This window comes from Dipodomys merriami, unplaced genomic scaffold, assembly GCF_024711535.1.
Source record: "Dipodomys merriami isolate MVZ:Mamm:240054 unplaced genomic scaffold, mDipMer1.0.p SCAF_3, whole genome shotgun sequence".
Lineage (NCBI taxonomy): Eukaryota > Metazoa > Chordata > Mammalia > Rodentia > Heteromyidae > Dipodomys > Dipodomys merriami.
The window spans coordinates 62336164-62359886 of record NW_027204492.1 but is presented as its reverse complement, the minus strand read 5'-3'; the positions used below and the strand labels follow the sequence as shown (position 1 = coordinate 62359886).

General features: G+C 39.5%; 1 protein-coding gene across 1 annotated transcript in view; it reads right to left on the bottom strand.

Annotated features, from left to right (window-relative positions):
- Nucleotides 1-4024: 4024 nt before the first annotated feature.
- The window catches only part of LOC138839820 (fibronectin type III domain containing protein 3C1-like), an 89430-nt gene continuing 69731 nt past the window's right edge, over nucleotides 4025-23723 (bottom strand). Inside the window, exons 17-27 of the mRNA XM_070039349.1 lie at nucleotides 22480-22548; nucleotides 21373-21491; nucleotides 21145-21247; nucleotides 20213-20304; nucleotides 19887-20000; nucleotides 17894-18043; nucleotides 8626-8900; nucleotides 8126-8338; nucleotides 6812-6978; nucleotides 5030-5151; nucleotides 4025-4715 (exon numbers count right to left, since the gene is read on the bottom strand). Of these exons, the coding sequence (XP_069895450.1) occupies nucleotides 4404-4715; nucleotides 5030-5151; nucleotides 6812-6978; nucleotides 8126-8338; nucleotides 8626-8900; nucleotides 17894-18043; nucleotides 19887-20000; nucleotides 20213-20304; nucleotides 21145-21247; nucleotides 21373-21491; nucleotides 22480-22548 (1736 nt within the window). The 3' untranslated portion in view covers nucleotides 4025-4403. The remainder of the gene's footprint in view (nucleotides 4716-5029; nucleotides 5152-6811; nucleotides 6979-8125; nucleotides 8339-8625; nucleotides 8901-17893; nucleotides 18044-19886; nucleotides 20001-20212; nucleotides 20305-21144; nucleotides 21248-21372; nucleotides 21492-22479; nucleotides 22549-23723) is intronic.

The following is a 23723-nucleotide window of genomic DNA, read 5'->3' as shown; positions in this document are numbered from 1 at the left end:
ACAAAGAAAAGAAAAAAATCTTGAATTTATTCTTGCTATAATATTTGAATGATGCTGTCCTAGGACCAATATCATCTGAAAGCACTTTCTAAACAAACCCAACTGTTACTTTTTTGAGACATTTTAGTTATCAGTTGCTATAGTCAATTTCTAGAGACTTTGTTGGTTCAGTGAGGTCATAATTTTTGCTTGTTGGTGTCCAAGTTCCTGTTCACTGAAGTAGGAGGTAATTTTTTCAGTGTTCATAATCTGATTTCATGCATGTCTCTTCAGAAATTCTAAGATTTCTCGGAATCTGTGGACATTCCTGATATTTCACCAACAGAGGGCACTCTGAGTCTAGATTTTTTAAAAAAACTTTTTTGTAAAAAGTGAAGCGTTCGGGGTGTGTGTATGTATATGTGTGTGTGTGTTTGCGCGCACACACGCGTTTCATTTGATGTTGGTATAATGTGTGGAGAGGAAGGGCAAAAACAAATCGTTTAAATAGGGATACGGGTGGACCCATTGCAACAATGAGATGTACAAGTCGTTATGTCGAAAACGAACTTTACAACTTTGGTGGTGGGGAGGGGGGTGGGGGGGTGAGAGTTGGGAAGGGATGGGACTGGGGAAACAAAGGAGGAGGCAACAATGCTTGATAAGAAATGTACTCAATACTTTGCCCATGTAATTGTAACCCCTCTGTACGGTATTTTCACAATAAAAAAAAAACTCTCTAAAGTAATAGCTGCCATTCTTTCCTTTATGAAGACTCTGTTTGAGCCAAGATTTGTCCCAAATCTGCAGAATGAACTGAGGCTGTGTCTTCCTCGCAAGCCATTTGGAGCTCTTACTGATCTTGATGCTTTGTCTCATAGCCACAGGCTCAGTCATTGCTGAATTCTGCCTGGCTCTGAGTATCTCATGCAGGAATCAGCCCCAGGTGCCTGTGCTGTAACTTGACCTCTCCTCTTTCTTCCCTGAAGTAGACAGTTATTGTTTCCATTCTTGTTGCTGATTCAGGGGGAGGAATGGAATAGGGAAATCCTATGGCCAAGGACACTGCAAGACTTAATCACACCTTGAATGACCTTATCAAGATCAGTGTACTACATGTGTAATGCCAAGGCCCACACTATCATAGACTACTTGCTGCTGACATGGATTTGTGGCCCAATGGTCACTATAGTATGACTCAGGCGATGCCCATTAGTAAGTTCAATTGGACAGACCCATAGGTGTCAACTTGGTGCTGATGTATGTCCAGAGGCCTTATCCAGGCATTGGCCTGGGGAACAGGGATCCAGTTTGGCATTGAGTTCTAAGACACACACACACACACACACACACACACACACACACGTTCTCATGTTTCTCTGTGTGTGTGTGTGCATGAATGTGAGTGCCTGTAGTAGGACTTGAACTCAGGGCCTTGTGTTTTTTCTTGGCTTTTTCACTGAAGGCTGGGGCTTCACTACTTGAGCTACACCGCCATTTCTAGCGTTTTGATGGTTAATTGGAGATAGGAGTTTCAGGGGCTTTCCTTCCTGGGCTTTCTTGGAAACTTAATCCTTGGATCTCAGTTTCCTAAGTAGGATTTCAGATATTCAACATTTTCTTCTCTCCTTTCCCCTTCCCACCCTTAGCTTCCATCTGAGAAAGAACCTGTGGCTGTGTGTGTGTGTGTGTGTGTGTGTGTGTGTGTGTGTGTGTGTGTGTGTGTGTGTGTGTGTGTATGTGTGTGTGTTTTCCAGTCCTGGGGCTTGAACTCAGGGCCTGGGCACTGTCCCTGAGCTTCTTTTGCTCGGGGCTAGCACTCTACCATTTGAGCCACAGTACCACTTCCAGCTTTTCTGTTTGTGTGTTACCGAGGGATTGAACACAGGGCTTAATGTATGCTAGGCAAGTACTCTACCACTAAGCCACGTTCCCAGCCCAAGCATTTGTGTTTTTATGTTGGGTTTATTCCACTTAACATAATGTCCTTTATTTTCATTTTGCTGCAAATGACAGGATTTTCTTCTTCTTCTTCTTCTTCTTCTTCTTTTTTTTTTTTTTTTAGAGTTTCCTTATTTATTTATTTATTTATTTTTGCCAGTCGTGGTACCTACTCTGGGCCTGGGCACTGTCCCTCAGCTCTTCAGCTCAAGGCTAGCACTCTACCACTTGAGCCACAGCATCACTTCCGGCTTTTTTCTTTTTGCTTATGTGGTGCTGAGGAATCGAACCCAGGGCCTCATGCATGCAAGGCAAGCGCTCTACCACTGAGCCACCTTCCCAGCCCCTTATTCTTCTTCTTTATGGCTGATTGTTTACTGGTATATACAATGCTTTCTTCTTTTTTTTTTTTGGCAGCATTGGAGTTTGAATTCAGGGCTTCATGCATTCTAGGCTGGGTGGGACACCTTTGAGCTGTGCTTCCAGTCCTAGTTTTCATTATTTTTAGAATAGGCTCTTACTCCCCCCAGGGTATGCCTGAGCTACTATCCAGCTATCATCTTGTGGACTTTTCTGTTCAGGCAGGTGTGGCTATGATCTTCTCAAACTCAGACTCCCTCATAGTTTGGGATGGCAGACATGAACAACTGCACTATGAGTTGAGATGGAATAATGTGAACTTTTCTGTTCAACTTTAGTGGCTTCCAACTGCAATACTCTCATTCTCAGCCTCCCAAGTAGCTAGAATTACAGGAATTTGCCACTGGTGTCTGACTTTATACCACATTTTCTCTTTCTTTTCTTTTTTTCCCGTCCTTCCTCCCTCCTTTCCCTTAATCCTTCCCTTCCTTCCTCTCCCTTTCCCCTTCCTCCCTTCTATTTCCTTCCTCCAATCCTCTTTTTCTCTTTTTTCTTATTTCCTTCTCCTTCATACCCCTCTTCCTCCCTCCCATTTTCTCTTTCCTTCCTGCCCTCCCTCACTTCCATTTTCTCTCCTTCTTTCCTCCCTCCTTCCCTCCCTTCCCCTCCTCTTTCACCTTCTTCGCTTCCTCTCTCCATCCCTCCCTCCCATCCCTCCTTGCTATCTTCCTTTCCCTTTTCCTCCCTCCCCCTCCCCCTTCCCTTTTCTCTCTTCCCTTCCCTCTCTTTTCTTTTTTTCTAATTGTGGGCCTGAACTCTGGGCCTGGGCACTGTCCCTCAGCTCTTCAACTCAAGGTGAGAGCTCTACCACTTCTGCCTTTTTCTGCTTATGTGGTGCTGAGGAATCGAACCCAGGGCCCTATGCATGCAAGGCAAGCACTCTACCACTGTGTCATCTTCCCAGCCCTTCATCTCTCTTTCTTGTACTGTGTGTGTGTACTCATACATGTGCATACATGTGTGCACGCACCAGTCCTAGGGCTTGAACTCAGGGCCTGAGCGCTGTCTCTTGGCTTTTGTGATCAAGGCTCTGCTCTTATCATTTGAGCCACAGGTACAATTCCAGTTTTTTGCTGGTTAATTGGATATAAGAGCCTCATGGACTTTCCTGTTCCAGCTAGTTTTCAATTGTGATCCTAAGATCTCAGCTTCCTGAGTAGCTAGCATTACAGGCTTGAGCCACTGGCACTGCACTAGTACTAGAGTTTGGACTCAGGGACTGGGCATTGTCCCTGAGCATTTTGCTCAGGGCTAGCACTCTAAAACTTGAGCCACAGCTCCATTCCTGACCTTTTGGTGATTAGAGATAAAATACTTATAACCTTTTCTCTCTGAGCTGGCTTTGAGCTATGATCCAAAGATCTCAGCCTCTTGAGTAGCTGAAATTATAGGCATGAGCCACCAGCACCCTGCTTTTTGAGAAAAGAATTTTTATATGTTATGTAAACATTAGTCATTACATATGTGATAATTCTGATGCCAGGGGTAACCAACAAAGAAAGCATTTTAGTTTAAAATTATAGCAAATAACTGCCCACCCCTTATTTCTATTTTCTCTATTTCCTATTACACTGAAATTCTAAAATTAAAAATTCCCCACCATCAAAGTAATTATCACAACACAGAGCAATGGCTGTATACACTATTTAGAAAAAATTACAGTGCAGGATATTGGTTTGTATTTTTATTATCTCATATAAGTGTAAGTAGACATGTCTAATAGATTTTTCCATTTTGTTTTTTAAAATAAAAATGTTCAAAATATCGTCTTCTCAGAATTCTTGAGGTTTGGAATTGAAAAAATTAATCAGGAAATAGTGTCCATGACAGGTGTGGTAGAGTGTTCTTTTTCTAACTTCATGAAATTTAAAAGATACCTATTTCCTCAAAAAATTCTCTTCTGTCACATGAATTTTTCAAATATTAAATGTTTGGTAAAAAAATTTAGAGTTTTGACCAAATTAATGTTTCTTTTAAGTAATCGCTGAGGTTTATCAAACAATTTGTCTATTGAATATGATTTTTTGATCTTTCTATAATGGACAGAATGTAGAGAAATAAATTTAGCTTATCAAGAACTTTTGAATGGAAGCTGCAAACAAAAGGGCCGTAGCAGCAAATACTATCACAAGGATAAAAATAAATGATTCATCACTTAGCTCTATCCGGAGCTTATCATCTCTGCGGTCATTCCCTCCTCTTCCTACTTTACTGTTTCTATGTGTCAAGAAAAGAGAGGTAGGGCTGAATGGTCCCCAGAGCTCTTGTTTGCCAGCAGAAGTTTTATATTGACGCCCGGCACAGACTTTGAACCGATAATTTGTATTTGTGACGAAATTTGAATAACTGAATGAAGTATTTGGTCCTTTGTATAGCTAAAAGGGAAAAAAAAAGAGTTAGATGCTGAGCATATTTTATTTTTTATTTTTGTTATTATTATTATTGTTATTATTTGGCTGGTCCTGGAGCTTAAACTCAGGGCCTGTGCGCTGTTCCCTGAACCTTTTTGTGAGCCATAGCACCACTTCTGGCTTTTCAGAGTAATTTAATGGAATCTCATGGGGACTTCTCTACCATGGATAGCTTCAAACCACAATCCTCAGATCTCAGCCTGGTGTGAGTAGTTAGGACTATAGGAGTGAGCCACCAGTGCCAATTAGAAAAAATTAAGGACTAAGGAAGAATATACCTGTTCAGTTCCTTTATCGGTAATAACTTGAAGGTTGTAAACAATAGGGTCTCCATTGATTGGCTCCAAAGACCCCCATTTTATCTCACAAGCATTGAATTTTAGTCGATGTATTCTCGGAGCTAGAAAAAGAGAATGTCACTTTAGAAGATTCCATTTTTCCTCAATATTTTTTTGTGCCTGTCCTGGGGCTTGAACTCAGGGTCTGGCACTGTCCCTGAGCTTTTGTGCTTAAGGTTAACACTCTACCATTTGAGCCACAACTTCACTTCTGGCTTTTTTGTGGTTAATTGGTGATCAGAGTCTCATGGACTGTCCTTCTTGGGCTGGCTTCAAAACATGATCCTCAGATTGCAGTCTCCTGAATAGCTAGGATTATAGGTGTTGAGCCACTGGTGCTCAAATGTATTTTATGTTACTGTTCAAAATAAGGAGAGTAAACTCAGAGCTTCAGAAATAAACTTCCTATATATATATTTATTTATGTTTAGCTTTAACTATGATAAATTGTCTACAAATTGATTTATATGATAAATCTTTTGAAAAATAAAATGAGAAGGCTGGGAAGGTGGCTCAGTGGTAGAGAGCTTGCTTTGCATGCCTGAGGTCCTGGGTTCGATTCCCCAGCACCATAAGCAAAAAGAAAAACAAGCCGGAAGTGGCGCTGTGGCTCAAGTGGTAGAGCACTAGCCTTGAGCTGAAGAGCTGAGGGACAGTGCCCAGGCCCAGAGTTCAGACCCCACGACTGGACCCCCCCCCCCAAAAAAAAGAAAAAGACAAAGAAAATGAGACAGATAGCAGGGCATATATAACTATTAGAAAGTACAAGAAGCACTTTTAGGGGAATCAGTAGTCTGCAATTCTGATTGTGACTGTAGCAACTGACTTAGAGGGTCCTGTCACAAAGTTAATTGCCATCTAGAAGTCTTAATTTTTTTAGCCAGTCGTGGAGCTTAAACTCAGGGCTTAGACAAGATCCCTGAGCTTCTTTTGCTCAAGGGTATTACTCAACCATTTGAACCACTGCACCACTTCTGGCTTTTTCTGTTTATGTGGTACTGAGGAATCGAACCCAGGGCTTCATGTATGCCAGGCAAGCACTCTACCACTAAGCCACATTCCTAGCCCCTAGAAGTCTTCATTTTTTACTATTAAAATGGTATTGATGGTAGAGTGGTTGGCTGAATTGGGTGTTTTCCAAGATATTTAAAAATATTGATTATAAGAGTCTCAAAAGATCTTAAGTTGAAATTTGAATCTATAATTCTTACCTCTTTTGGTATTACATTATTTATTGTTTTTGTAGTTCTAGTGTTTAACTCAGGGCTTAGCACTTGTTAGGCTAGCACTCTCCTATTTGAGCTAGAGCCCCAATCCTTTAGTCCATGTTTTGTTTCTGAGATAATAGTCTCACTAGCCTGAGCTGGCCTTGAGCCTCTGCCTCCTGAGTAGCTGATATAACAGGAATATAACAACCACAAACTATTTTTTGTGTCTGTTGGTTCTGGGGTTTGAGCTCAGGGCCTGGAAGCTGTCCCTGAGCTTTCTTTGCTCAAAGCTAATGCTCTACCACTGAGCCATAGCCCCAATTTTGGCTTTTTTTTTGCTGTTGGAGTCTCACTAACTTTCTTGCCTAGTGTAGCTTTGAACTGTGATCCTCAGCTCTCAACATCCTAAGTAGCTAGGATTATAGATGTGAGCTATTAGTGCCTGGCTCCCAACTTATTTTTAAAATTCTCCTTACTGCTGTTCTTTTTTTTTGTATGAGCTATTGGGACTCACCTTGAAGTGCAGCTGGTGGGGTTTTTTTGGTAGTAAAAACATAGATATCAGATTCTGGTCCTTCACCAGCTTCATTACATGCCTGGATTTTAAATGAATATTCAGTACATTCAGTTAATCTCTGTACTCGGTGAGTCTGACAAGGCCCATGGTAAATGACAGAAAATCTAGGGGAGGGAATAGAGATGAGGAAAACAACATTACCAATCAACAATGATATATGTACAAATAGCAATTTTTTTGTTTTTGTTTTTCCAGTCCTGGGCACTGTCTCTGAGCTTCTTTTGCTCAAGACTAGCACTCTACCACTTGAGCCACAGTGCCACTTCAGGCTTTTTTTGTTTATGTGGTACTGGGGAATCAAACCCAGGGCTTCATGCATGCTAAGCAAGCACACTACCACTAAACCACATCCCCAGCCTATACAAATAGCATTTTATATAACTAACTAAAAGCTTATTTTAAAACTTCACTAAAATCACTTTAGCTGACTAAAGAAGTCAACTTAAAGCCAGAAAGGTAAGAGACAAAACCAAAAATAGCCAGGTGATAGATAATATAATGGCAAGGTTCTGGTTCACCCACCATAACCTCTATTTTCTGATGAATTGTGCTAGATAAATAAACAAGTGCATTGGAAGAGACAACAATAAACAGTTACAGCTATACTATGCTATTGTCTTTGGGTTGCTTTCACATGTAATTAATTCATTGAAACTACTTTGGAGTATAGGATTAAGACATAAAATCTTGGCTGGGTGAAGGTGGCTCTCACCAATAATCCTAGATATGCAGGAGGACAAGATCTGAGGATTGTGGTGTAAAGCCAGCCCAGGAAGGAAAGTTCATGAGACTTTTACCTCCAATTAACCAGCCAAAAACTAAAAAAATAAACAAACAAAAACAAACAAGAGCTGGGAAGGTGGCTCAGTGGTAGAGTGCTTGCCTTGCATGCATGAGGCCTGGGTTCGATTCCTCAGCACCACATAAGCAGAGAAAGCTGGAAGTGGTGCTTTGGCTCTAGTGGTAGAGTGCTAGCCTTGAGCTCAAAAGCTGAGGGACAGTACCCAGGCCGAGTTCAGGCCCCATGACGGACAAAAACAAAACAAAACAAAACAAACAAAAAACAGATGTGGAGCTGTGACTCAAGTGGTAGAGTGCTAGCCTTGAGCAAAAAAACTATGAGACAGTGACCAGGCCCTGATTTTGAAGCCTCATCATGGTCAATAAAAATGAAAAAAAAACCAATAAAAAAAGATATAAAATCTTAAATCATTTTATTATAATACATGCTAAAAAGTAAAAATAGTTTACCTGTCAGATCGATCTTTCATGAACAAATTATAGCTTATAAGGCTGGAAAGTATTCTTCTGTTTGAATTGTTGCCCCATTTAAGTTTGAGGCTCTGGTGCCCCAAAATTGCACATTCGAGGGGTGGAGGGTTAAGTAGAAGCGGTTTGGTCTTGCTTCTTATTGGCTGACTAAAAGGGCTTAGTCCATAATGATTGATGGCTTGAATTCGAATTCTAGTGGCAAAAAGAAAAATTAAAATACATTATTCTACATATAAATTAAATCCCTTTAACTTTATAGAGCACCTTATCTATCATATTATACTAAATATTACAGATAAATTTTTGAAAGAAAAGTCTGTTCCCCATTGCTATTGACAAATATTGCTAGGAAAAAGGCTCTTAGTAATTCCAAACTTTCCTATCCAGTAAACTCCTTTCAAAAGGAATACTATGTAGATTAAATAAAATATATGACTATATAGCTCAAATTTCTCAAAAGTAAAATTTAAGGGACTTACTTATACATGGTGTCTGGTTGTAGATTTTTCAGAATATACTCTGTTACAGTGTCAATAGTCATAATTCTCCTATCTCCATATTCAATATTGTACCCAGTTACTGGAGAACCATTACAAATTGGTTCCTCCCACTTAATAGCAAGGCAAGATGATGCTAAGTTTTCAGGAACTTTGTCTGGAACTTCTTGTAAATTTTGTACTATTGAGGGTACAGTTGCTGGTGTGGTTATAGTAGCAGTTTCTCCAAACTGTCCCACTCCAATGACATTTACAGCCTAGAAAAGATATACTTTGTTAGAGATTATTACTTTGTTTTAGCACATAGCCAGGCAGTTTCATAATAAAACAAAATTTCATCAAGTCAAACTCTTAATAGTATGGTTTTAAGTTGCTGAAATTAAGAAAACTTTTAGGTTGTATCTGTAGGAAGAAGATAAGTGAACATAAAGAGTATGAAAATAGATAGCTGAAACAAAAGCAAAGCAAAGCAAAGCAAAACAACAGTTAAAAAAAACCAACAAGGGGGGGACGGGGAGGATTGGGTGGGGGGACGGGAGGAGGATGGGAAGGGATGGGAAGAGGAAACAAAGGAGGAGGTTACAATGCTTGATAAGAAATGTATTCATTATCTTGCCCATGTAATTGTAACCCCTCTGTACAGTATTTTCACAATAAAAAATAAATAAAAATTAAAAAAAAACCAACAAGATCCAGCTATAGGTTACTTACAAGAAACTTACTTTACTATAATAGCATGCATAGACTGAAAAAGAAGGAATTGACAAATATATTCCATGCAAATGGATCTGAAATAAAGCAGTAGCTGTACTTGTATCAGAAAAAATAGCTTGCTCATCAGAATCAGTAAGAAGAGACAAAGACACTCATCATATAAGGATACTAAGTGGGTCAGTTCAGCAAGAGGAAATAATTATACACGGATAAATCTACCCAATTTTAAGAGCATCCACATATATAAAGCAAATATATCTCCAAAAGGAGAACTACTCAAAACAATAGTTGGAGACTTTAACACCTCATTTTAAAGGGGAATCACCTAGAAAATCAACAAAGAAATGACAGAGTTAAATTGCATCCTAGAGCACATGAGCCTAACAGACACCTATAGCGTATTTTATTTAAAGTTGGAAGAATATACATTCTTCCCAGCAGCATGTGGAACATTCTCAAGTATAGATCTTATATCAGACTATAAAATGTGTCAAGTTGGGAGTCAGTAGTTCACACCTGTAATTCTAGCTACTCAGGAGGCTGAGATACGAGGATCGTGGTTCAAAGCTAGCACAGGCAGGAGAATCTGTAAGGCTATTATCTCCAATTAACTACCAAAAAAAATCTGGAAATGGAGCAGTGGTTCAAGTGGTAGAGCACTAGTCTTGAGCAAAAAAAGCTCAGCGATAGTACCCAGACCCTGAATTCAAGCCCTAGGAATGACGCGCTAGCGTGCGCGCACATGCGCACGCACACACACAGCCCAGAATACTTTTTTTTATTGGCCTTCTTGATCACAGCCCAATGAAAGCTAGAAATTAGTAACAAGAAAAACATCAGAAATGATTTGAGTACATGGAAAGTAAACAACTTAATCTTGAAGTAGCAATAGGTGAAGGCAGAAATCAGGAAGAAAATTTAAGTTTCTCTTGAAACAAAAATGGAAAGACAGGACCCTTGTGTAACAGAAAAAGCAATACCAAAAGGGAGATGTATAGCAATCAATACATAAAATTTTCTCTTGTATCACAATGAGGTAGGAAAATGAGTATGAAATGAAAAATTAGAAGAAAAAAGGAGATCAAATAAGAAAGAAATGAAATGGAGACCAAGAACATGACACAAAGAATGGTAAAACGCAGAGCTTGTTCTTCAAAAAGATAAACATGATAGAACAACTTTTAGCTAGACTAAGGAAAAGACAAGAATCAAAGAAAGTAGACTGACACCACAGAAATATAAACTACCATTAGAGATTATTATGAATCCCTACGTATCAATATATTTGATAACCTAGAAAAAAATGGACAAATTCCTAGATACTTGTACCTGACCAAGATTTTTTTCTTGGTGCTGGAAATAGAATCCATACTTTATAAAGACTGAATCATGAGCATGGCACAAGTAGCTTACACCTGTAATCGTAGTTACTCAACAGGCGCAGAAGTTTGCAGTTCCAAGCCAGCCCAGGCAGAAAAATCTGTGAGTCTCTATCCTTAAAATAATCAGCAAAATGCTGGCTTGAGTTATGTCTCAAAAGACACAACACCAGCCGAACAAGCAAACCAAGTGAGTATGAGGCCCTGGGTTCAAGCCTAGTACCACCAGAAAAAGAAAAAAGAAAAAGATTGAATTATGAATAGAAAAGCTGAACCAGTAATGATAAACTGAAAGAATGACTAAATAATAAAAACATCTCTGAACGAAGGGAAACCCAGGATTCCCTTTAAATACCACCAAACATTTAAGAAAGATCTAATATCAATTTCCTTAAAGTTACTGTAAAAAATAAAATAGAAAGGAATTCTTCCAAACATTTTTTTTTTTGAGGATAGCCCTTTCTGGATATCAAAACTAGGGAAGGACAGAACGATGATAGCAAACTCCAGGCCAATATCCTTCATGAACCCAGATGCAAAAATCCTCTACAAAATACTAGCAAACTGTTGGGTGTTGGTAGTTTAGCCTATAATTTGAGCTACTCAGGACATTGAGATCTGAGGATCATGATTTGAATCCAGCGTGGGCAGGAAAGTCTGTGAGACTCTTATCTTTTTTTTTGGGGGGGGTCCTGTCGTGGGGCCTGAACTCTGAGCCTGGGCGCTGTCCCTCAGCTCTTCAGCTCAAGGCTAGTGCTCTACCACTTGAGCCACAGCGCCACTTCCGGCTTTTTTTTTGCTTATGTGGTGCTGAGGAATCAAACCCAGGGCCTCATGCATGCAAGGCAAGTGCTCTACCACTGAGCCACCTTCCCAGCCCGAGACTCTTATCTTTAATTAACCACTGAAAGCCAGAAGTAGATATGTGGTTCAAGTGGTAGACCACCAGCCTTGAGCAAAAAAAGCCAAGCGAGTTCAAGGCCCAATATTAGCACCAAAACCTCCCCCAAAACCCAAAATAAAAAACAACAAACCCTGAACAAAGGAGGCCTAGAGGGAATGTACCTCAACATTGAATAACAAATGTACAACGAAGCAACCGGTAACATACTAACTAGGGAAAATTAAAGTTATCTCTGTAAGATCTAGCATAAGACAAGAATGTTATTTTCATCACTAATATAGTGCTAATGTTCTGGAAAAAGCAATCAGGTAAGAAAAGGAAAGAGAGGACATTCTAATTGAAAAAGACCTTGTCAAATTGTCAGTTTGGATATAACATGAACTTTTACATGGAGTTCCCTAAGATGCCATAAGAAACTATTACAACTAATAAATGAATTTAACAAAGTTGTAGAAAAGAAAATAGACATACAAAAATGAATAGTATTGCTGCATGCCAATAATCAATTACTTGAAATAGAAATCAAGAAAGCTATTTCATAGCTTCAAAGTTACCTAGAAATAAGTTTAAGTATAGGTGAGAGATTTCTTCAGTGAAAGTTATAAAACGTTGCTTAAAGAAGTTGACATGGGGGGCTGGGAAGGTGGCTCAGTGGTAGAGCGCTTGCCTTGCATGCCAGAGGCCCTGGGTTCAATTCCTCAGCACCACATAAGCAAAAAGAAAAAAAAGCCAGAAGTGGCGGCGCTGTGGCTCAAGTGGTAGAGCACTAGCCTTGAGCTGAAGAGCTGAGGGACAGCGCCCAGGCCCAGAGTTCAGGCCCCATGACCGGACCTCCCCCCCCCCCCCCAAAAAAAAGAAGTTGACCAGGGGGCTGGGAAGTTAGCTCAGTGGTACAGCGCTTGCCTTGCATGCATGAGGCCCTGGGTTCGATTTCTCAGCACCACATAAGCAGAAAAAAAGCCCGAAGTGGCGCTGTGGCTCAAGTGGTAGAGTGCTAGCCTTGGGCTGAAGAGCTGAGGGACAGTGCCCAGGCCCAGAGTTCAGGCCCACGACCGGACCCCCCTACACCCCCCCCAAAAAAAAAAAGAAGTTGAAGAGGGCCGGGTGCTGGTGGCTCATGCCTATAATCCGAGCTACTTAGGAGGCTGAGATCTGAGGATCCCGGTTCAAAGCCAGCCCAGCAGGAAAGTCTGTGAAACTCTTATCTCCAATACACCACTCAGAAAACCAGAAGTGGCGCTGTGGCTCAAGCGGTAGAGCGCATGCCGTGAGCTGAAGAGATCTGAGGATCCCGGTTCAAAGCCAGCCCAGCAGGAAAGTCTGTGAAACTCTTATCTCCAATACACCACTCAGAAAACCAGAAGTGGCGCTGTGGCTCAAGCGGTAGAGCGCATGCCGTGAGCTGAAGAGCTTAGGGACGGCACCCAAGCCCAGAGTTCAAGCCCCACGACTGACAACAACAACAAAAAAATAAGTTGAAGAGGACACAAGAAACTAGAAAGACAATCTGTATTCATGAATTGGAAGAGACAATATTGTTAAAATATCACCCTACTTGAAGTGATTTACAGATCAATGCAAACTCTATCAAAATACCAGTAATATTCTTCATAGAACAAGGAAACCCCTCAAAGCCTCTGCATATCCAAAGCCATTTTGAGCAAAAAAACAAATCAAGAAGACATTCAAAATATACTACAAAACTATAGTAATCACAACAGCAACACGTTGGCATCAATACAAATATATAGACTAATGAAACAGGTTAGACCACTACAAGAAACTCCTATCTATAGCCAACTGATTTTTGACAAAGGTGATAACTACATGTGTTGGAGAAGGGACTGTCTTTTCAGTAAGTGGTGCTTGGAAAAATTACTGCCAGCAAAAAGACAACATCATAAAAATCAACTCAAGGCCAGGTGCTGGTGGCTCCCTCCTGTAATCCTACCTGCTCAGAAGGCTGAGATCTGAGGATCATGGTTCAGAGCCAGCCTGGGAAGGGAAGTCTGTGAGACTTCCTACTAGCTGCCAAAAAGCTGGAAGTAGAGCTGTGGCTCAAGTGTTAGAGCATTAACCTTGAACAACATTGTTCAGGGACAGTGCCCAGGCCCTGAGTTCAAACTCCAGGATTGGGAAAAGGCAAGTGAATATACTTAATTGAAGTGCTAAAGCAAACATTTAAGGGCATCCTAGGGACCAAACACCCAGCTGATGTTCACCATAGGCTTCACAGGGTTGGGAATAGGGTGAGGGAAAGCTCACAAACTTGACTTGGAAGTAATGCTTGGGTAAACTTGAATAGCTGTTGAAAGGGAGTTGAAAAACACTGGAAGCAAGGAAGAAAATGAACAGAGAAACTGATCAAGAATACCAAATGAAGATAATGAACCAGTACTGTCAGGCTCAAATGTAGTCAGATTGCTCAAGATCATCATCATGAGAACCAATTAGTCTTATGGAGGAGGATAGCCTCGATCCTTTATCTCTATAAAAAAAAAGGAGAAGAGGATCATGATGAAGAAGATGAAGATCCTATTTTATAACCCAGGCAGGCTTTGAGCTTGGAATTCTCCTGCCTCATCCTCTTTCATTCAGTGATTACTGGTGGCTGTTTTATTTTTTTTCTCTTGTCATGCTGGGGATTGAACCCATGGCCTTATGCATGTTAAGCAACTGGGCTACATCTCTAGCCCTTACTTTAATTTTTTGTGTATATTTTTATTGTAAAAATACTGTACAGAGGGGTTACAGTTACATGAGTAGGGTAATGAGAACATTTCCTATTGAGCATTCTTACCTCCTCCTTTGTTTTTCCACTAAGATCCCTTCCCTCGCACCCTCCCCCTCTCTCTCCCCCTCGCCCTTGCTGTAAAGTTTGTTTCAACATAGTGTCTTGTATATCTCGTTGTTACAATGGGTCAACCTATATCCTTATTTCCCCAAATCAGAAAACTGTATTTACAAGATTCAGGGCACCAGAATCAAATACAGTGAAAACAGGGGTTATACCATGGGGGAAGAACATACAATAGAAACAAAAGAATCACATGGTACATTATAAGTACATTAAAAACAACAGCAAGAAACATAAAACCACTATCTTGGGGTTCATTTCGCTTAGCATCATCTTATATGGTCATATGTACACAGCTTTTGACCTTTTCTGCTTGTTCTAGACATATACTAGTTATTGCAAATAAGGGAAACCATGGGACCTACGTTTCTTGGGGCCTGGAAAGGCTATACTAAAGCTACCAGCACAAATATGTTTATCACAGCATTATTTACCATAGCTAAGATATGGAACCAACACAGATGCCCCTCAGTAGATGAATGGATCAAAAAAATGTGATATATATATATATATATGTATATATATGCATATATATAATGGAATTCTATGCCTTCATCAGAAAGAATGACACTGCCCTATTTGTTAGGAAATGGAAAGACTTGGAAAAAATTTTATTAGCCCTTACTTTTAAAAACACACATTTTACTTTGGTTACTGGTTAATAGTTTGGAATAGTTCTTACTGTTTTATACTGAAAAATATTAATGTGCATCTTAATTTTGCTGACAACCTTGCTTTTTACTATTCTTGTTTTATTCAATTTTACTTATGTATAATTTTAATAAATTTGTTCATTTTACTGATAGTATTGGGGTTGAACTCAGGGCCTTGAGCTTGTTCAGCTGGTGCTTTATCTCTTTTTTTTTTTTTTGTCGGCCGTGGGGCTTGAACTCTGGGCCTGGGCGCTTGTCCCTCAGCTCTTCAGCTCAAGGCAAGCGCTCTACCCCTTGAGCTACAGCACCACTTCCGGTTTTCTGGTGGTTTATTGGAGATAGGAGTCTCACGGTCTCTCCTGCCTGGGCTGGCTTTGAACCGCGATCCTCAGATCTCAGCCTCCTGAGTAGCTAGGATTACAGGCGTGAACCACCAGCGCCGGGCTGATGGTGCTTTATCTCTTGAGCCACACCTCCAGCTCTGCTTTTGGCTTGGTTATTTTGGAGATGGAGTCCAGCAGACTTTTCTGTCTGGGCTGAACTGGAACTCATCTTCTGGATTTTGGCCTCCTGAGTAGCTAAGAATATAGATGTGTGCCACTAGCATACAGCTAAATTTGTTCTTTAAAGAAAAAAATTAGCCAGTTGCCAGTGGCGCATGCCTATAATCTTAGCTACTCAGCAGGAGGTTGAGAGTCAGAGGACTATAGTTCAAAGCTAGCCAAGGCAGAAAAGATTGATGGGCTATAGAAGTGTGGCTCAAGTGGTAGAGGGCCAGCCACGAGCAAGAAAGCCCACCAAAAGTATGAGGCCTTGAATTAAAGTCCCAGTACACACACACACACACACACACACACACACACACACACACACACACACACACACACACATACATACACACACACACACACACACACACACACACACATACACACACACGAAAAAAGAAAAAAGTGAAAATTTTAGTTTTGTTGAAAGGTGGCATGTCTTTAGTGGAAGTTAGACAGCATTATGGGAAAAATGAGTCAAGCATATACAATTCTGTGCATCCTGAGTATGTGTAATGTTTCCTTAATGGAGGTCTCCTTAGAACCACATAGTCCAGTATAACAAGGGACTGTTGTATACTGCAGTACTATTCATAGAGGTCAAGAAATAGAAACAGCTCACTGGACAATCATGGGCGGAGATGGGAGGGAGGGACTGGGAGAGAGTAAGGAAAAGTAAGACACTGTATGAAAAGAAATGTACTCATTATCTGACATGTATTTGTACATGTATTACATGTATTTGTAATCCCTCTGTGTATCACCTTTATAATAACAATAAAGTAAATAATATTAAAAATAAAAAAACAAAAAACCTCAGGAACTGAATAGCCCTAGTATAGTAAGAAAAGAAATAGAAACAACCTGTGTGTCCATAAACTCATGAATGGATAGAGAAAATGTAGTACATACTTACTACAGGATGCTAGTTTTAGCCATAAAAAGATACCAGGCACCAATGCCTCACACCTGTAATCCTAGCTACTCAGGAGGCTGAGATCTGAGGATTGTGGTTTGAAGTCAGCCCAGGAAGGGAAGTGAGATTGTTATCACCAATAAACTATCAAAAAAGCTAGAAGTGGAGCTGTTGCTAAAGTGGTAAAGTGCTAGCCTTGAGCAAAAAGTTCAGGGACAGCACCCAGGCCTTGAGTTCAAGCCCCAGGACTCACACAAAAAAAAGCCTGGTCAATTCTAACAATTATAGATGGAAGTGGGAATCATTATTGTAACTGAAATTAGCTAGGCAAAGAAAGACACACATCTCACACACATGAGCTCACTCATATGTGGGATCTAAAAATGCTAATCTCTTAGAAATTAAGGGTTAGAATAGTAGTTAGGACATGATAGGCATTCTCGGAGATGGAGCTTAGACTTTATAATTCACAATCCTCCAGCCTTTGCCACCAGAGTGCCAGACTTACAGGTTTGCATGTCTGTACTCAGATTTGTGCTTTCGTTGGTCAGTGCTGAGGATTAAACCCAGGACTCTTTTACATGCTACCACTGAGGTATACCCCCAGATCCTCCTGGAATATTTTGAATTGCTTAAACTTTATAGGGAATACATGTCACATTACTTCAAATTTGGACTGTTTCTCAAAAATTTTAAGTTGACGTATGTTGGAATTCTGGTTGATCATCATAAGAAGAAATCATTTTCAAGGGAAAGATGTATGCAAGAGCTAGGGTTTTAGGGTTTGAAAGACAAGACAGGCGATAGCACAGTATGGACAGATATGCCAGGCACATTGAGGGCATGGAATATTCACTGACTTTAAAGAAGGAGTTTATAGAGTTTTGTTCAATGATAACTGTAGAGAGTGCTTGTTAAATATAGCAATTAGCAAGATTTCTGGATTAGCAATTTTGATTCAATAGATCTGGATGCTGGTGTGGGAATTACTGTTTTTGACAAGTGATTTCAAGTGATTGCTAAGTTCAGGGAAATTTGAATACTGAATTTGAATAGGAACTGTGATAGCTCAGGTTGGGATGGGAAGTTCAGTGGGGCTTTAAATGCCACAAGAAGGAGCTCAGATTGTTATCACTCTGAGTAATATTTATGATGTAGAAGTCCCTCCCTTTTGGATTCTCCTCTAGTCTCTCCACTGGAAATGCTGCGTGTTCTCTATGTGGAGTGTGTAGAATACTAGCAATTGTCCTGTTTACATAGAAGGAAGTATTAGCTTTACCTGAACTCTGCAAAAATATGTAGTTGCAGGAATGAGACTTTTTACTTCATATCGCAGACAAATACCAGTATAAATCAATTGCATAGATTCTTCAGTTTGTCCCAATTCTAGTTTGTAATCAGTGATTTCAGCACCATTACATTCAGGAACCTGAAAGATTCAACAAACACAGAAATTTAATTATTTAAGTGCTCATTATATTAGACACCGTGGAGAGTCACAGCAGGATTTGGTTATGAAATCTTATAATCAATGACAATTTCTTTACATGAGTCCACATAAAAAGGGAAGAAAAATTCTAATATACTAGGTGGCTAAATAGTTGCACTAGTTCTCATTTTTTTGTGCCAGTCTTGAGCTCAAAGCTAGCAGCACCATACCACTTGTGTCACAGCTCCACTTCCATTTTTTGTGTGTGAAAAGCTGGATATAATAGTCTTTTTTTTTTTCTGGTGGTCCTGGAGCTTGAACTCAGAGCCAAGGCACTGTCCTTGAGCCTCTCTGCTCAAGGCTAGCGCTCTACCACTTGAGCAGCTCCACTTCTGTTTTTTTTTCTTCTTTTTATGTAGTGCTGAGGAATCGAACCCAGGGCTTCATGCATGTTAGGCAAGCATTCTACCACTAAGCCACACTTCCGGCCGAGATAATAGTTTTGTAGGTTTTCCTGCCCAAGCTGGCTTTGAACTGCGTTCCTCAGATCTTAGCCTCTTGAGTAGCTAAGATTAGAGTCGTGAGCCACTTGTGCCAGTTCTCATTTTTTAGCTTAATTAGTTTGAATGGGAAAATAGTCACATGGATGTAAAAAGTTTGCTTTTTAAGGGTTAGTACCTACACCACGTTTTCTTGATCCATTCATCTGCTGAGGGGAATCAGAAAGAATAACACTGCCCCATTTGGTAGGAAATAGAAAGACTTGGAAAAATTATATTAAGTGAAGTAAGCCAGGCTCAAAAAACATAGGTCTCATGGTTTCCCTTATTTGCAATAACTAGTATATGTCTGAGACAAGCAGAAAAGTTCAGATAAGTTGATGTTAGGCAAAATGAACCCCAAATAAGGACTTGAGTGGTTTTTCTTTCTTGCTATTGTTTCTAACATATTTATAAGGTGATTTTTTTTGTTGCTTTGTATGTCCCTCCCCCCACGGTATAACTCATGTTTTCACTGTATTTGATGTTGGTATAATTTGGGGAGGGGAAGGGAAAAAATAGGGATACAGGTGGACCCATTGCAACAATGAAATGTACAAGATGCTATGTCGAAAAACGAACTTTACCACTTTGGCAGGGGTGGGGGAGGCGGGGATGGGAAGGGATGGGAAGGGGAAACAAAAGAGGAGGCAACAATGCTTGATAAGAAATGTACTCATTACCTTGCTCATGTAATTGTAACCCCTCTGTATGGTATTTTCACAATAAAAAACGTATTAATAAAAAAGGGTTAGTACCTTATAGTCATAATCTTATGTGCCATATTGCAGTTACATGCAAAGAAACAGCAGAGATTTCCTAATGAAGCTCTTTAAATAATACTAAATTCTGGACTGAGTGTGCAGCTCTGTGGTAGTGTACTTACTTAGCATGTCTCAAGGTTTGTAGATTTCATATCATAATCTATTATTTAATCTACTGGTGATCGATTCAGGCTTTGAAATGTATTATTTTCCTCAAATATAGAATGTAGAGAGCAAGATTATTACAGTAGCCCTCATAATACCATTGGCATCAGTTTCTAAATGTGTTCTAGAAACTATAGACTAAGATTTGTGGGACCCTAATTCTACTCTCTGACTCCTTGAGAATTTCTAGTCCTCAAAATGTTCTACACTATTAACATGTTCCCTTTTTTCCCAGAGGAGTTACACCATTGAAAGTCAGGGGATATAGCAACCTTTAGTCCATTTGTTTGTATGTGTAATGTACATACCCCCATGTATGTTTCTGTGTTGTGCTCTTATGTCTGCAAAAGTAATGAAAGTAAACTGATAACTTACTGTCCAGCTAACTACAATACAGGTTGGACCCTTGCAGGTCAGCACAGGTGCACTACACTGTGCGGGAGGACGTGGGACTGGTGCACTTTCACATGGTACAGGATGGGATCCAAGCTGCAAGTAAATAAAAAAGCAAGCAAAAATAAGCAAACTTGGAAATGATTTTGTAGAAGGGGTTACCCTACCCCGACAAGAAGTGCCATTGAAGCACATATTCATCCAAAATGAAATAAAGTATACATAGGCCAAACAAACAGTGTAATTCTTCTCCTCCATTTGTTGCTGTTAGCTGGAAACTTATATTCTTCAGGAATTAATTTACTCACTGTGTCTGCATGTTCAGGGCCAAAATCTTGGTTATTTTCTGTGTTTCTGACAAGCACAGGTGCTTCAGAATTGTCAGTAGCAGGAGGATTAGCTATAAAATGGACAAAATCAACTTATTTTTACAAGTAGTTTTTTCTTTCTTTGTGCTAGGGATGGAACTCTGGGTCTTGTGCATAACCTTTACGACTGAGCTACACTTCAGCCCTTACAAGTAGTTTTAAGCGTAATTCCTTTAAAACAATACGAAATGACTTGTCTATTTTCAAATGCTTAAAGTCTGGCAGGGGCATGGCTCAAGTGGTAGAGCACCTGACTAGCAAGCCCGAAGTTCTGAGATTAAACCCATAAAACAAAACAAAAACAAAACTCCAAAAACAAAAGTCCAAACAAAAAATATCTTAAAATGCTTAACGATGTAGCAGAAGACTCAAAAAATTGTGCCATTTAACATCTTAGTTTGATGTACAGACATTAAAAAACTGGGGCTTGCAATTACTAAGAATTAAATTGCTAATCTATGTTTGAGTTTGTATCAAAAGGGAACCATTTGTTCCCATTGTGCCAGTACTGGGGTTTAAGCTCAGGGATCTTTAGGCTTTTTTTTTTAAAGTCTAGCACTCTACAACTTGAGTCACAGCTCCATTTTTGGCTTTTTGTAATTAACTGCAGTTTGGACTTTTTTGCCCAAGCTGGCTTTGAACTGACACTCTCAGACCTCAGCCTCCTGAGTAGATAGGATTACAGGTATGAGCTACCAGTGCTTGGCTTGCTTCAATAACTTAAAAATGTTTTAAAATTAACATATATTAGCTAAACGATAACTGTTTTACTGTAGCATTTCCATGCATAGTAATATTTACTATGTAAAAATAATCACAAGTTATAGAGCAGAAAGTTTAGGTAAGACTGAAATAATGCAAGGTAATCTCACCACATCGAGAGCTTGTTTCTTTGGACTTCTTTTTATGATTTGAAGATTGAGTACGGTTCGAGGGAGCAAGCGCAGGTGTTTGAACAGTCAATTCATCTGAAGGCTAAGAGAAATACAAAAGAACTTATGATTATACTACATTCAAGGTTAGTTTTGTAAAACATTTAGCATATAATACAATTCAGTTCAATACTCAATTTAAAACCTTTTACTTCTCTCTTTCCTCACCTGGCTATGTCCTACAGGTGAAGTGCAAAATACTCTCAGTTTATATATCCTATCAGGTTGCAGATGATCACATAAAAATTCACGAATGGAGCCACTGTAGATTATATTCCAAACATTTTCTGAGTGAAAAAGAACAGTTATCCAATTTATTTATAGGCTACTTATAGACCTTTTGTGTTCCCATGATAGCTCACATATATACTAGGAAATAAACACTTTGGAAATTAACTTTGTTCCAATTCTCTAGTTATAATAGTTAATTATGGAATTCCCAATAGAAGTAACCATGAGCACACTAGACATCAGTAAAGAATGATTTGTTTCCAAAAAATCCCCCCAAACAAAATTAAAACAAACAGACAAAAAAACCCTAGAGATCCGGGTGTCAGTGGTTCACACCTGTAATCCTATCTACTCAGGAGGCTGAGATCTGAGGATTGTGGTTCAAAGCCAGCCTGGGTAGGAAAGTCTGTGAAACTCTTATCTCCAATTAACCACCAGAAAACTGGAAGTGGCGCTGTGGCTCAAGTGGTAGAGCACTAGCCTTGAGCTGAAGAGCTGAGGGACAGCTCCCTGGCTGAGTTCAAGCCCCATGACGGACCAAAAAATAAAAACCAAAACAAAGAATCTCCCTCCCCCCCAAAACAAACCCCAAAACCCAAATCTGAGTAGGTTTAGTTAACAGGAGTATAGTAATACCAATTTCCAGGTCTTAATAATTGCATTCTGCTTAGATATTAATCTTAGGAGAAACTGAATAAAACCCTCACATGGGATCTTTATATATTATTTTTGCAACTTCTGGGTGAGTCTAAAATTATGTCTAAGTGAAATAAAAAAATCACAATACCTAGGAGGGTACTGGTGGCTCATGCCTGTATTCCTAGCTACTCAAAAGTCTGAGACTTAGGAGGACTGTTGTTGAAAGTCAGCCCAGGTAGAAAAGTCGGTGACTCCATATCCAGTTTACCAGCAAAGAGCTAGGCTGGAGGTGTGGCTTAAGTGGTAGATCACCAGCCATGAACATGTACTCGGAGCAAGAGTGAAAGAGACAAGCCAAGATACTGGCAAAGACAATAAGCAAACAAAAAAATCAGGATGTCTTACCATGTGCATTGTCATTAACTTCTAAAGTATAACTTAAAATGTGTGCTCCACCATTATCTTTAGGCGATTCTGAAAAGAAAAATAAAATTAAAATGTGTCTTCAATTTCACTGGAATATTCTCTAAGTTACAAATTTTCACAAAGAAAAATATGAACATGAAATATATTAGCATATTACTATATAGATATTAAGACCATTAAATACAATGCAGGTTACATGCTTTGAATATTGGACATGAGGCATTTAAATATTAGCAAGTTACTTGGAAAGAGACTTAAATGCTAAATATAGGTGTCATAAAATGCGTTTCTCTACTTTACATTTGTATAAATATAATTTCTTGTCAAGCTGACAGTTATCATTGGTGTGGCTTGTTAATTATAGTCTCTGTATTATATGTAATTTTACCTGAAATAACGTTTCCCCACATAAAGTTCAGTAAGAGGTTTGCATGTAAATTACTGAGCTAGTAGCCACAGAAAATTCAGTGAAGAACTAGAGAAAATAATATGGTTTACAACTACTTTCATTTTTATGGCAGGGTATTTCATATACAAATGGTTAAGGAAATATTTTTTTATTGTGAAAATACTGTACAGAGGGGTTACAATTACATGGGCAAGATAATGAGTACATTTCTTATAAAACATTGTAGCCTCCTCCTTTGTTTCCCCTTCCCATCCCTTCCCATCCTCCCCTCATCCCCCCCAATCCTCCCCGCTCCCACCCAATCCTTCCCGCTACACCCCCCCCCAAAGTTGTAAAGTTCGTTTTCAATATAACGACTTGTACATCTCATTGTTGCAATGGGTCCACCTGTATCCCTATTTAAACGATTTGTCAGGGGTTATACTGTTGGGGAGGGACATACAAAGCAACAAAGAAATAATCTTATAAATGTGTTAGAAACAATTGCATGAAAGAAAAAAATTTTGAATACATATCTTAGGGTTCATTTCCCTAACATCACCTTATCTGACCTTTTCTGCTTGACTCAGACATATACTAGATATTGCAAATAAGGGAAACCATGGGACCTGTTTCTTTGGGCCTGGCTTACTTCACTTAATACAATTTTTTCCAAGTCTTTCCATTTCCTAACAAATGGGGCAATGTCATTCTTTCTGATGGAGGCATAGAATTCCATTGTGTATATATACCACATTTTCTTGATCTATTCATCTACTGAGGGGCATCTGGGTTGGTTCCATATCTTAGCTATAGTAAATAGTGCTGCAATAAA